At 45.5% G+C, this 15,634-nt stretch overlaps 1 protein-coding gene across 1 annotated transcript in view; it reads right to left on the minus strand.

Annotated features, from left to right (window-relative positions):
* The window catches only part of LOC308102137 (uncharacterized protein), a 44,666-nt gene that overhangs the window by 18,342 nt on the left and 10,690 nt on the right, over positions 1 to 15,634 (minus strand). Inside the window, exons 2-15 of the mRNA XM_080451739.1 lie at positions 14,597 to 14,935; positions 13,846 to 13,992; positions 13,510 to 13,530; positions 13,384 to 13,407; positions 9,597 to 9,629; positions 9,471 to 9,494; positions 8,299 to 8,322; positions 7,127 to 7,150; positions 5,977 to 6,000; positions 4,817 to 4,840; positions 3,635 to 3,658; positions 2,445 to 2,468; positions 1,247 to 1,270; positions 57 to 80 (exon numbers count right to left, since the gene is read on the minus strand). Coding sequence (XP_080307865.1) covers positions 57 to 80; positions 1,247 to 1,270; positions 2,445 to 2,468; positions 3,635 to 3,658; positions 4,817 to 4,840; positions 5,977 to 6,000; positions 7,127 to 7,150; positions 8,299 to 8,322; positions 9,471 to 9,494; positions 9,597 to 9,629; positions 13,384 to 13,407; positions 13,510 to 13,530; positions 13,846 to 13,992; positions 14,597 to 14,935 — 780 coding nt within the window. The remainder of the gene's footprint in view (positions 1 to 56; positions 81 to 1,246; positions 1,271 to 2,444; positions 2,469 to 3,634; positions 3,659 to 4,816; positions 4,841 to 5,976; positions 6,001 to 7,126; positions 7,151 to 8,298; positions 8,323 to 9,470; positions 9,495 to 9,596; positions 9,630 to 13,383; positions 13,408 to 13,509; positions 13,531 to 13,845; positions 13,993 to 14,596; positions 14,936 to 15,634) is intronic.

The following is a 15,634-nucleotide window of genomic DNA, read 5'->3' on the forward strand; positions in this document are numbered from 1 at the left end:
TGCATACAGTGGAACTCTGCTACAGCATATAAGTACATCATGGATGTTCTACTTACCTACACGCTGATCCTCCATCATGGCTGTAGGGGGAAAGGTTACACATAATGTTAACTCTCTAAATCTACCCTTTTTTGCATAAACACATTTTGGATCAATAAAATCAATATAAAGTAACTCACCACGTCTCTCACCACGGTTTTCCCCTTCTTGAGCTGAAACCATATGGAATATTGAATTATAATACCATGCTTGTGTATAACTCATGCAATTACACACACAGTCAAAAGTTACATGCATGCATGCGCACACACACACACACACACACACACACACACACACACACACACACACACACACACACACACACACACACACACACACACACACACACACACACACACACACACACACACACACACACACACACACACACACACACACACACTCTCTCTCTGATGGAAACCAATGGATTGTGCACTCCAAGTAGGGAACGAGACTTGCCCCAGGTGAAGGAGTTTAAGTATCTCTGGGTCTTGCTCATGAGTGAGGGTAGGCTCACCCTGAGAATCGGAGTAGCAGGAGCAGTATTGCTGTCGCTGTACCGCACTGTTGTGACGAAAAGAGAGCTGAGCCAGAAGGCAAAGCTCTCGATATACCGAGCAATCTTTGTTCCTAATCTCATCTATGGCCATAAAGTGAGGGTCACCGAAAGAATAAGATTGCGAATACAAGCGGCCGAAATGTGTTTTCTCAGGCAGGTGACCGGAGATGGGGTGAGAAATTCGGTCATCCGCGAGGGACTCGGGACTCGAGCCGCTGTTCCTTCACTTTAAGGAGCCAGCTTCAGGTGGTTCAGGCATCTAGTACGGATGCCTCCTGAACGTCTCTCTGTAAGGAGGTCCTCACTGCACGTCCCACTGGGAGGAGACCCCATGGCAGACCAAGGACCAGATGGGGGGATTATATCTCCACACCGGCCTTGGAACACCTCAGGATTCCCCAGAAGGAAGTGGCTAATGTTGCTCGGGAAAGGGTAGTCTGGAACCCTCTGCTGATACCGTTGCACCCGTGAGGGCCGTGACCCGACCCGGATAAGCGGTTGAAGATGGATGGATGGATGATGCGTGTATATATATATATTTTTTTATTATCATTTAACCATTATTTAACCAGAGCAATGGCAGATGCAGTGCATACAGTGGAACTCTGCTACAGCATATAAGTACATCATGGATGTTCTACTTACCTACACGCTGATCCTCCATCATGGCTGTAGGGGGAAAGGTTACACATAATGTTAACTCTCTAAATCTACCCTTTTTTGCATAAACACATTTTGGATCAATAAAATCAATATAAAGTAACTCACCACGTCTCTCACCACGGTTTTCCCCTTCTTGAGCTGAAACCATATGGAATATTGAATTATAATACCATGCTTGTGTATAACTCATGCAATTACACACACAGTCAAAAGTTACATGCATGCATGCGCACACACACACACACACACACACACACACACACACACACACACACACACACACACACACACACACACACACACACACACACACACACACACACACACACACACACACACACACACACACACACACACACACACACACACACACACACACACTCTCTCTGATGGAAACCAATGGATTGTGCACTCCAAGTAGGGAACGAGACTTGCCCCAGGTGAAGGAGTTTAAGTATCTCTGGGTCTTGCTCATGAGTGAGGGTAGGCTCACCCTGAGAATCGGAGTAGCAGGAGCAGTATTGCTGTCGCTGTACCGCACTGTTGTGACGAAAAGAGAGCTGAGCCAGAAGGCAAAGCTCTCGATATACCGAGCAATCTTTGTTCCTAATCTCATCTATGGTCATAAAGTGAGGGTCACCGAAAGAATAAGATTGCGAATACAAGCGGCCGAAATGTGTTTTCTCAGGCAGGTGACCGGAGATGGGGTGAGAAATTCGGTCATCCGCGAGGGACTCGGGACTCGAGCCGCTGTTCCTTCACTTTAAGGAGCCAGCTTCAGGTGGTTCAGGCATCTAGTACGGATGCCTCCTGAACGTCTCTCTGTAAGGAGGTCCTCACTGCACGTCCCACTGGGAGGAGACCCCATGGCAGACCAAGGACCAGATGGGGGGATTATATCTCCACACCGGCCTTGGAACACCTCAGGATTCCCCAGAAGGAAGTGGCTAATGTTGCTCGGGAAAGGGTAGTCTGGAACCCTCTGCTGATACCGTTGCACCCGTGAGGGCCGTGACCCGACCCGGATAAGCGGTTGAAGATGGATGGATGGATGATGCGTGTATATATATATATTTTTTTATTATCATTTAACCATTATTTAACCAGAGCAATGGCAGATGCAGTGCATACAGTGGAACTCTGCTACAGCATATAAGTACATCATGGATGTTCTACTTACCTACACGCTGATCCTCCATCATGGCTGTAGGGGGAAAGGTTACACATAATGTTAACTCTCTAAATCTACCCTTTTTTGCATAAACACATTTTGGATCAATAAAATCAATATAAAGTAACTCACCACGTCTCTCACCACGGTTTTCCCCTTCTTGAGCTGAAACCATATGGAATATTGAATTATAATACCATGCTTGTGTATAACTCATGCAATTACACACACAGTCAAAAGTTACATGCATGCATGCGCACACACACACACACACACACACACACACACACACACACACACACACACACACACACACACACACACACACACACACACACACACACACACACACACACACACACACACACACACACGCACACACACACACACACACACACACTCTCTCTGATGGAAACCAATGGATTGTGCACTCCAAGTAGGGAACGAGACTTGCCCCAGGTGAAGGAGTTTAAGTATCTCTGGGTCTTGCTCATGAGTGAGGGTAGGCTCACCCTGAGAATCGGAGTAGCAGGAGCAGTATTGCTGTCGCTGTACCGCACTGTTGTGACGAAAAGAGAGCTGAGCCAGAAGGCAAAGCTCTCGATATACCGAGCAATCTTTGTTCCTAATCTCATCTATGGTCATAAAGTGAGGGTCACCGAAAGAATAAGATTGCGAATACAAGCGGCCGAAATGTGTTTTCTCAGGCAGGTGACCGGAGATGGGGTGAGAAATTCGGTCATCCGCGAGGGACTCGGGACTCGAGCCGCTGTTCCTTCACTTTAAGGAGCCAGCTTCAGGTGGTTCAGGCATCTAGTACGGATGCCTCCTGAACGTCTCTCTGTAAGGAGGTCCTCACTGCACGTCCCACTGGGAGGAGACCCCATGGCAGACCAAGGACCAGATGGGGGGATTATATCTCCACACCGGCCTTGGAACACCTCAGGATTCCCCAGAAGGAAGTGGCTAATGTTGCTCGGGAAAGGGTAGTCTGGAACCCTCTGCTGATACCGTTGCACCCGTGAGGGCCGTGACCCGACCCGGATAAGCGGTTGAAGATGGATGGATGGATGATGCGTGTATATATATTTTTTTTTTTATTATCATTTAACCATTATTTAACCAGAGCAATGGCAGATGCAGTGCATACAGTGGAACTCTGCTACAGCATATAAGTACATCATGGATGTTCTACTTACCTACACGCTGATCCTCCATCATGGCTGTAGGGGGAAAGGTTACACATAATGTTAACTCTCTAAATCTACCCTTTTTTGCATAAACACATTTTGGATCAATAAAATCAATATAAAGTAACTCACCACGTCTCTCACCACGGTTTTCCCCTTCTTGAGCTGAAACCATATGGAATATTGAATTATAATACCATGCTTGTGTATAACTCATGCAATTACACACACAGTCAAAAGTTACATGCATGCATGCATGCGCACACACACACACACACACACACACACACACACACACACACACACACACACACACACACACACACACACACACACACACACACACACACACACACACACACACACACACACACACACACACACACACACACACTCTCTGATGGAAACCAATGGATTGTGCACTCCAAGTAGGGAACGAGACTTGCCCCAGGTGAAGGAGTTTAAGTATCTCTGGGTCTTGCTCATGAGTGAGGGTAGGCTCACCCTGAGAATCGGAGTAGCAGGAGCAGTATTGCTGTCGCTGTACCGCACTGTTGTGGCGAAAAGAGAGCTGAGCCAGAAGGCAAAGCTCTCGATATACCGAGCAATCTTTGTTCCTAATCTCATCTATGGCCATAAAGTGAGGGTCACCGAAAGAATAAGATTGCGAATACAAGCGGCCGAAATGTGTTTTCTCAGGCAGGTGACCGGAGATGGGGTGAGAAATTCGGTCATCCGCGAGGGACTCGGGACTCGAGCCGCTGTTCCTTCACTTTAAGGAGCCAGCTTCAGGTGGTTCAGGCATCTAGTACGGATGCCTCCTGAACGTCTCTCTGTAAGGAGGTCCTCACTGCACGTCCCACTGGGAGGAGACCCCATGGCAGACCAAGGACCAGATGGGGGGATTATATCTCCACACCGGCCTTGGAACACCTCAGGATTCCCCAGAAGGAAGTGGCTAATGTTGCTCAGGAAAGGGTAGTCTGGAACCCTCTGCTGATACCGTTGCACCCGTGAGGGCCGTGACCCGACCCGGATAAGCGGTTGAAGATGGATGGATGGATGATGCGTGTATATATATATTTTTTTTTATTATCATGTAACCATTATTTAACCAGAGCAATGGCAGATGCAGTGCATACAGTGGAACTCTGCTACAGCATATAAGTACATCATGGATGTTCTACTTACCTACACGCTGATCCTCCATCATGGCTGTAGGGGGAAAGGTTACACATAATGTTAACTCTCTAAATCTACCCTTTTTTGCATAAACACATTTTGGATCAATAAAATCAATATAAAGTAACTCACCACGTCTCTCACCACGGTTTTCCCCTTCTTGAGCTGAAACCATATGGAATATTGAATTATAATACCATGCTTGTGTATAACTCATGCAATTACACACACAGTCAAAAGTTACATGCATGCATGCGCGCACACACACACACACACACACACACACACACACACACACACACACACACACACACACACACACACACACACACACACACACACACACACACACACACACACACACACACACTCTCTCTGATGGAAACCAATGGATTGTGCACTCCAAGTAGGGAACGAGACTTGCCCCAGGTGAAGGAGTTTAAGTATCTCTGGGTCTTGCTCATGAGTGAGGGTAGGCTCACCCTGAGAATCGGAGTAGCAGGAGCAGTATTGCTGTCGCTGTACCGCACTGTTGTGACGAAAAGAGAGCTGAGCCAGAAGGCAAAGCTCTCGATATACCGAGCAATCTTTGTTCCTAATCTCATCTATGGTCATAAAGTGAGGGTCACCGAAAGAATAAGATTGCGAATACAAGCGGCCGAAATGTGTTTTCTCAGGCAGGTGACCGGAGATGGGGTGAGAAATTCGGTCATCCGCGAGGGACTCGGGACTCGAGCCGCTGTTCCTTCACTTTAAGGAGCCAGCTTCAGGTGGTTCAGGCATCTAGTACGGATGCCTCCTGAACGTCTCTCTGTAAGGAGGTCCTCACTGCACGTCCCACTGGGAGGAGACCCCATGGCAGACCAAGGACCAGATGGGGGGATTATATCTCCACACCGGCCTTGGAACACCTCAGGATTCCCCAGAAGGAAGTGGCTAATGTTGCTCGGGAAAGGGTAGTCTGGAACCCTCTGCTGATACCGTTGCACCCGTGAGGGCCGTGACCCGACCCGGATAAGCGGTTGAAGATGGATGGATGGATGATGCGTGTATATATATATATTTTTTTATTATCATTTAACCATTATTTAACCAGAGCAATGGCAGATGCAGTGCATACAGTGGAACTCTGCTACAGCATATAAGTACATCATGGATGTTCTACTTACCTACACGCTGATCCTCCATCATGGCTGTAGGGGGAAAGGTTACACATAATGTTAACTCTCTAAATCTACCCTTTTTTGCATAAACACATTTTGGATCAATAAAATCAATATAAAGTAACTCACCACGTCTCTCACCACGGTTTTCCCCTTCTTGAGCTGAAACCATATGGAATATTGAATTATAATACCATGCTTGTGTATAACTCATGCAATTACACACACAGTCAAAAGTTACATGCATGCATGCGCACACACACACACACACACACACACACACACACACACACACACACACACACACACACACACACACACACACACACACACACACACACACACACACACACACTCTCTCTCTGATGGAAACCAATGGATTGTGCACTCCAAGTAGGGAACGAGACTTGCCCCAGGTGAAGGAGTTTAAGTATCTCTGGGTCTTGCTCATGAGTGAGGGTAGGCTCACCCTGAGAATCGGAGTAGCAGGAGCAGTATTGCTGTCGCTGTACCGCACTGTTGTGACGAAAAGAGAGCTGAGCCAGAAGGCAAAGCTCTCGATATACCGAGCAATCTTTGTTCCTAATCTCATCTATGGTCATAAAGTGAGGGTCACCGAAAGAATAAGATTGCGAATACAAGCGGCCGAAATGTGTTTTCTCAGGCAGGTGACCGGAGATGGGGTGAGAAATTCGGTCATCCGCGAGGGACTCGGGACTCGAGCCGCTGTTCCTTCACTTTAAGGAGCCAGCTTCAGGTGGTTCAGGCATCTAGTACGGATGCCTCCTGAACGTCTCTCTGTAAGGAGGTCCTCACTGCACGTCCCACTGGGAGGAGACCCCATGGCAGACCAAGGACCAGATGGGGGGATTATATCTCCACACCGGCCTTGGAACACCTCAGGATTCCCCAGAAGGAAGTGGCTAATGTTGCTCGGGAAAGGGTAGTCTGGAACCCTCTGCTGATACCGTTGCACCCGTGAGGGCCGTGACCCGACCCGGATAAGCGGTTGAAGATGGATGGATGGATGATGCGTGTATATATATATATATTTTTATTATCATTTAACCATTATTTAACCAGAGCAATGGCAGATGCAGTGCATACAGTGGAACTCTGCTACAGCATATAAGTACATCATGGATGTTCTACTTACCTACACGCTGATCCTCCATCATGGCTGTAGGGGGAAAGGTTACACATAATGTTAACTCTCTAAATCTACCCTTTTTTGCATAAACACATTTTGGATCAATAAAATCAATATAAAGTAACTCACCACGTCTCTCACCACGGTTTTCCCCTTCTTGAGCTGAAACCATATGGAATATTGAATTATAATACCATGCTTGTGTATAACTCATGCAATTACACACACAGTCAAAAGTTACATGCATGCATGCGCACACACACACACACACACACACACACACACACACACACACACACACACACACACACACACACACACACACACACACACACACACACACACACACACACACACACACACACACACACACACACACTCTCTCTGATGGAAACCAATGGATTGTGCACTCCAAGTAGGGAACGAGACTTGCCCCAGGTGAAGGAGTTTAAGTATCTCTGGGTCTTGCTCATGAGTGAGGGTAGGCTCACCCTGAGAATCGGAGTAGCAGGAGCAGTATTGCTGTCGCTGTACCGCACTGTTGTGACGAAAAGAGAGCTGAGCCAGAAGGCAAAGCTCTCGATATACCGAGCAATCTTTGTTCCTAATCTCATCTATGGTCATAAAGTGAGGGTCACCGAAAGAATAAGATTGCGAATACAAGCGGCCGAAATGTGTTTTCTCAGGCAGGTGACCGGAGATGGGGTGAGAAATTCGGTCATCCGCGAGGGACTCGGGACTCGAGCCGCTGTTCCTTCACTTTAAGGAGCCAGCTTCAGGTGGTTCAGGCATCTAGTACGGATGCCTCCTGAACGTCTCTCTGTAAGGAGGTCCTCACTGCACGTCCCACTGGGAGGAGACCCCATGGCAGACCAAGGACCAGATGGGGGGATTATATCTCCACACCGGCCTTGGAACACCTCAGGATTCCCCAGAAGGAAGTGGCTAATGTTGCTCGGGAAAGGGTAGTCTGGAACCCTCTGCTGATACCGTTGCACCCGTGAGGGCCGTGACCCGACCCGGATAAGCGGTTGAAGATGGATGGATGGATGATGCGTGTATATATATATATTTTTTTATTATCATTTAACCATTATTTAACCAGAGCAATGGCAGATGCAGTGCATACAGTGGAACTCTGCTACAGCATATAAGTACATCATGGATGTTCTACTTACCTACACGCTGATCCTCCATCATGGCTGTAGGGGGAAAGGTTACACATAATGTTAACTCTCTAAATCTACCCTTTTTTGCATAAACACATTTTGGATCAATAAAATCAATATAAAGTAACTCACCACGTCTCTCACCACGGTTTTCCCCTTCTTGAGCTGAAACCATATGGAATATTGAATTATAATACCATGCTTGTGTATAACTCATGCAATTACACACACAGTCAAAAGTTACATGCATGCATGCATGCATGCGCACACACACACACACACACACACACACACACACACACACACACACACACACACACACACACACACACACACACACACACACACACACACACACACACACACACACACACACACACACACTCTCTGATGGAAACCAATGGATTGTGCACTCCAAGTAGGGAACGAGACTTGCCCCAGGTGAAGGAGTTTAAGTATCTCTGGGTCTTGCTCATGAGTGAGGGTAGGCTCACCCTGAGAATCGGAGTAGCAGGAGCAGTATTGCTGTCGCTGTACCGCACTGTTGTGGCGAAAAGAGAGCTGAGCCAGAAGGCAAAGCTCTCGATATACCGAGCAATCTTTGTTCCTAATCTCATCTATGGCCATAAAGTGAGGGTCACCGAAAGAATAAGATTGCGAATACAAGCGGCCGAAATGTGTTTTCTCAGGCAGGTGACCGGAGATGGGGTGAGAAATTCGGTCATCCGCGAGGGACTCGGGACTCGAGCCGCTGTTCCTTCACTTTAAGGAGCCAGCTTCAGGTGGTTCAGGCATCTAGTACGGATGCCTCCTGAACGTCTCTCTGTAAGGAGGTCCTCACTGCACGTCCCACTGGGAGGAGACCCCATGGCAGACCAAGGACCAGATGGGGGGATTATATCTCCACACCGGCCTTGGAACACCTCAGGATTCCCCAGAAGGAAGTGGCTAATGTTGCTCGGGAAAGGGTAGTCTGGAACCCTCTGCTGATACCGTTGCACCCGTGAGGGCCGTGACCCGACCCGGATAAGCGGTTGAAGATGGATGGATGGATGATGCGTGTATATATATATATTTTTTTATTATCATGTAACCATTATTTAACCAGAGCAATGGCAGATGTAGTGCATACAGTGGAACTCTGCTACAGCATATAAGTACATCATGGATGTTCTACTTACCTACACGCTGATCCTCCATCATGGCTGTAGGGGGAAAGGTTACACATAATGTTAACTCTCTAAATCTACCCTTTTTTGCATAAACACATTTTGGATCAATAAAATCAATATATTAAAGTAACTCACCACGTCTCTCACCACGGTTTTCCCCTTCTTGAGCTGAAACCATATGGAATATTGAATTATAATACCATGCTTGTGTATAACTCATGCAATTACACACACAGTCAAAAGTTACATGCATGCATGCGCACACACACACACACACACACACACACACACACACACACACACACACACACACACACACACACACACACACACACACACACACACACACACACACTCTCTGATGGAAACCAATGGATTGTGCACTCCAAGTAGGGAACGAGACTTGCCCCAGGTGAAGGAGTTTAAGTATCTCTGGGTCTTGCTCATGAGTGAGGGTAGGCTCACCCTGAGAATCGGAGTAGCAGGAGCAGTATTGCTGTCGCTGTACCGCACTGTTGTGACGAAAAGAGAGCTGAGCCAGAAGGCAAAGCTCTCGATATACCGAGCAATCTTTGTTCCTAATCTCATCTATGGTCATAAAGTGAGGGTCACCGAAAGAATAAGATTGCGAATACAAGCGGCCGAAATGTGTTTTCTCAGGCAGGTGACCGGAGATGGGGTGAGAAATTCGGTCATCCGCGAGGGACTCGGGACTCGAGCCGCTGTTCCTTCACTTTAAGGAGCCAGCTTCAGGTGGTTCAGGCACCTAGTACGGATGCCTCCTGAACGTCTCTCTGTAAGGAGGTCCTCACTGCACGTCCCACTGGGAGGAGACCCCATGGCAGACCAAGGACCAGATGGGGGGATTATATCTCCACACCGGCCTTGGAACACCTCAGGATTCCCCAGAAGGAAGTGGCTAATGTTGCTCGGGAAAGGGTAGTCTGGAACCCTCTGCTGATACCGTTGCACCCGTGAGGGCCGTGACCCGACCCGGATAAGCGGTTGAAGATGGATGGATGGATGATGCGTGTATATATATATATTTTTTTTTTATCATTTAACCATTATTTAACACGGATCGGGAGGCGGATCGGGAGGCTACGTCTGGGAAGTCCAAAGGAGGAGGACTCAGTGTGTATGTGAGTAACAGTTGGTGCAGCCAATATACGATCAGAGAGAAGTACTGTGACCCGGACCTGGAACTGCTTTGTCTCTCTATGAGACCGTTCTACCTGCCGAGGGAATTCGGCAACATTGTTATTTGTGTAGCTTATGTACCGCCTAGTGCAAATGCAGCTAGAGCTGCAAATAGACTAGCAGACTGTGTACACTCACAAATGCAACGTACGCCTGGAGCCCCTGTCTTCGTACTGGGGGACCTAAACCACTGTAGACTGGAGCCAGTTCTACCTGGGTTTCACCAGTATGTGAAATGTGGTACAAGGAAAAAAAACGTTTTAGACAAATGTTATGGCAACATCAAATATGCGTACAGAGCCAAGGTTCTCCCTCCTCTTGCCAACTCGGATCACTCTACTGTTCAGCTCATGCCCACTTATAAATCTGTCTTAAAGTCTAGTAAGCCTGTCCAAAAAACTGTGATACAGTGGTCAGAGGACAGTGTGGAGGCTCTTAAGGGCTGCTTCCTATGTACAGACTGGAGCATTTTCCATGATCTTGAATTGAACGAGGCTACAGAGACCGTAACGGACTACATTAACTTCTGTGTGGACAATGTCGTCCCAAAAAAGTCCATACGCCACTTCCCTAACAACAAGCCCTACATCACCAAGGAGGTAAAAGCCTGTATTAACAGCAAGAAAGTGGCTTTTAAAAATGGGGACAGGGGGGGCATGGCTGTGGCCCAAAGGGAGCTCAATCGGATGTTGTCCCTGGCCAAAAGAAACCACCGAGCTGCACTAGAGGAGAGTGTCGGCACCATGAACACTAAGGGTTTATGGGATCATATGAAAAAAATAACGAACATGAACACTAACCGAAATCCTATTGCTACACTGGATGAACTAGCTAAAGCTAATGAACTGAATGACTTTTTCCTACGTCATGACACTGACTCCTTAGAGCAGGAGTCTGTGGACTTTAACATTGATTCTATCATGTGTAACGCTTCTGATCGACTTCTCATTGATCCTAAACAGGTCCAGAGTGTCTTTAGCAGGGTATGCAACAAAAAATCAACAGGGCCTGATGGTTTGCCTGCCTTGTTGTTGAAAAAGTGCTCTGAAGAGGTTACAGCTGCCTGGTGCCCTATTTTCCAACAGTCTGTAGACAAACACATGGTTCCTGATATCTGGAAAAAGTCTTTAATTATTCCTGTTCCTAAAGTATCTTGTCCCTCTGTGAACAAAGATTACAGACCTATTGCTTTAACTTGTGGGGTTATGAAATGTTTTGAGAGAATCATTGTAAACTCACTTAAGTCACAGGTGGCTTCCTTTATGGATCCCCTCCAATTTGCTTACAGGGCTGGGCGCAGCACTGAGGATGCTGTAGTCAGTATAACCCATTTAATTAGTAAGCACTTGGAGGAGCCTAAGGCGTATGCTTGTGTCCTTTTTGCAGACTTCAGTTCTGCTTTTGATACTGTAAGCCCTTTGTTACTTATCAAAAAGCTAAATAACATGAATGTAAATCCATTCATTATTAGATGGTTCTATTCCATGTTAACAAACAGATCTCAACAGGTAAAGGTGAACTCAGTACTCTCAAGCTCTAAATTGTGTAGCACAGGTGTGCCACAAGGGGGGGTGAGTTCGCCATTTCTTTTCACTGCCTACACAAACGACTGCAGAAGCAGTCAGCCAAACAACTTCATCTTGAAATTTTCTGATGACACTGTTATAGTCAGCCTGTTGAGGGGTGTTGAACACCCTGTGGGTTATATCAGTGAGATCAATAACTTCAAAGACTGGTGTGATAATAGCCACCTTATGTTAAACACCACAAAAACCAAAGAGATGATCTTCGATCCAAAAGGTGTCCATATCCATGACCCAGTGGTCATGGGGGGCACGCAAATTGAGCAGGTTGTATCATATAAGTACCTGGGGATCCAAATGGACAACCAGCTCAAATGGAACGTCCATGTGGACTATCTGTGTGCCAAATTGGCACAACGCTTGCACTTTCTCCGCAGGCTCAGGCTCTTTGGTGTGAGCAAGGGAGTCATGTCAACCTTCTATGATGCAGTGCTAGGTAGCATTATTAGATATGGCATGTCAGCTTGGTTTGGGACACTCTCTGTTCAGCTCAAATCTAGAATAGCCAAAATGGAAAAAACAGCTATGAAGGTAATTGGTAGGAAAGATTCTCCATCTCTTCAGACAATCTTTGAGAAAACGGTGCTCAGTCTGTCAAAGAGAGTGTTGTCTGACCCTTCACATGTATTATTTTCAGAGTATGAGCTGTTACCCTCTGGTAGACGCTACAGAGCGTGTCATTGCAAGAGCAACCGCTTCAAACTTTCTTTTCTTCCCACTTCAATTGTCCTACTAAATAACCACCATGTAGTTCATAGTTCTTAGTGGGAAGGGGACTTCTTGTCCTCATCAGTTTTTTATTACACTTATACCTGTGATACTATAAACTGTGAATCCTCTAGTACTTGTATTTATATACCTCCACTGATTGCATTTTTGCACTGATCTCTTGTGATACTCTGATACTGTACTTGTACATTGCTGCTATTTGTGTATTGACTTTGTGTATTGTTCTGTCTGTTTTAAAAAAGCGTTATGTACTATTGCACTTTTGCCCAAGACAAATTTCCCCTTGTGGGACAATAAAGTATATCTCATCTCATCTCATCTCATCTCTCATAACCAGAGCAATGGCAGATGCAGTGCATACAGTGGAACTCTGCTACAGCATATAAGTACATCATGGATGTTCTACTTACCTACACGCTGATCCTCCATCATGGCTGTAGGGGGAAAGGTTACACATAATGTTAACTCTCTAAATCTACCCTTTTTTGCATAAACACATTTTGGATCAATAAAATCAATATATTAAAGTAACTCACTAAGTATCTCCCCTTCTTGAGCTGAAACAATATGGAATATTGAATTATAATACCATGCTTGTGTATAACTCATGCAATTACACACACAGTCAAAAACACACACACACACACACACACACACACACACACACACACACACACACACACACACACACACACACACACACACACACACACACACACACACACACATTAGCTTATTCTGTTAAGATGTGATACATGTGGAGACACTTATCATTTTGATCTTCACGTTGTTGTCATTATAGACACATGGATGGATATAACAAATGTACATTTGAAAAAATGTATTAGTTAAGAAATCATTTCAAGACTTACCAGCTTTATGCCAATAGATCCAATACAAATATCCCAGTATTATTGCTGCCACTAACATAATCACTGTAATCACAATCCCTGCACCCGCTCCTCCAGTGAGTCCACCCTCTGTCTTACGGTCATACTTGTCGGTTTTAGTGATATTCTCTGAAAGACAGTGAAACATGACAAAGCTGTTGTCAACATAGTAAAATGAAATCAAGCAAATCAACAGTGGTGTTAAAATGGTTCTAGGCACTGGTCCTGTGGCCCAACGCTCACAGGTTTGAGTCCTGCCTGATCTCCATTAACAGTCATGTGTCCTGCATGGTACAGTACAGTAAGTCACTCTGGATTCATCTTTCCTTTGCCTATGAAGGAGCCCTGAGAAAGACATTCTTCTCCTTTATTCAGAGTAGTGAAATGTGATGAAATGACAACCTGATATACAGTAGTTGTATAGTTGTAGGGCTGGGCGATTAACCAAAAATGTATAGAAACCGACATTTAGAACCTCTCACCGACTTAATCTGGCTCATGTTCGGTTAATAGAATAATCGAGGAACAGCGTTTATTTTCACAAAGAACAGAATACAAAACCTGCAGCATAAAATAACTACCAAAAATTACAGAATGTATAGACTGAATACAGTCTTACAGTATGATAGGTGTTTACAGAGGTTCCTGACGGCACTAAAGAGCGATGGAACGTTAACTAAAAGCCATCCTCACAATTATTTTTTCCCCCCATGTTTTCACCATTACACCTTACCAACAAGAAGCTGGATCTGACCATGGATGCTGTCCGGGGTCAGAACAGTACACTTGAACGTCCCGTTGTCTGAGAGCTGCACCCTGGACAGCTTCAGTGAGACGTTGCCATGAGGCAGCTCCTCAGTAAACAGGGACGTCCTGTTTTTGTAAAAATGGTTCTGTTCCTCAGGCATTTCATTTCCATCTTGACGGAGATGCACGAAATCCAACTCGGATCTCGACCACTCCACTGTCATCTTGGTTGCGTCGACAGATGGCTTAATGTGACAAGGAAGGACCACATCTTCCCCCACTTTGGCCCGCACGGCCTGAGAAGACTCAATCACATGAGATTGTCCTTAAAACAAAACAAAATAGTTTTAGTGTATTGTGATATTAATCTTTAAAGGTAATGTAAGTGATTTTTTTAAACAAACTTTTTAATTAAAAAAAGTTAAATCTCTATATTCTGATAATAATCATTATAGAGTGTTTGTTCAAAGGGGTCTCCCCGTCAATCCATCTCTTGAATAAACAGAAAATACATTTTCAGGCATGTTGCCAATTTCAGCCAGTCAGGAGAGTACCCATTCATCAGCTTAAATTTTATAGTAGGCCTGCCCTATTCCAGTTCTAAATTAGTCTGCATTTTCCCCCCATGTCTTCCAATTTCACTTGTTTATCCTGTATTCTGTATGAGCTATCTCTCCTGGTTGGATCAAATTGACCTGGTAATGCATTTACTCTTTATTAAAGAGCTGGAGAGACCCATAGCCTTGGATCAAGACTAAGGTCATTACACACCGGCGATAATGCGATGAGACGCAAATAAACAATCCGACTTGCGAAATATTCGGCCAGCAAAATAAAACGCGTCTGCCTCTACACATCTATCGCGACGCGTATATAAGTATATAAGTTATTCGCCACGGAGAAACAATGAGGTCTACATAATAATAAGAATAAGAATAATACAACTTTATTTATATAGCACCTCTCAAAACTGTGTTACAAAGTGCTTTACAAAGAAAACCGCAAAATAAAACACACAAAACAA

Source organism: Gymnoscopelus braueri (genome assembly GCF_963280865.1).
Source record: "Gymnoscopelus braueri genome assembly, chromosome: 15".
Lineage (NCBI taxonomy): Eukaryota > Metazoa > Chordata > Actinopteri > Myctophiformes > Myctophidae > Gymnoscopelus > Gymnoscopelus braueri.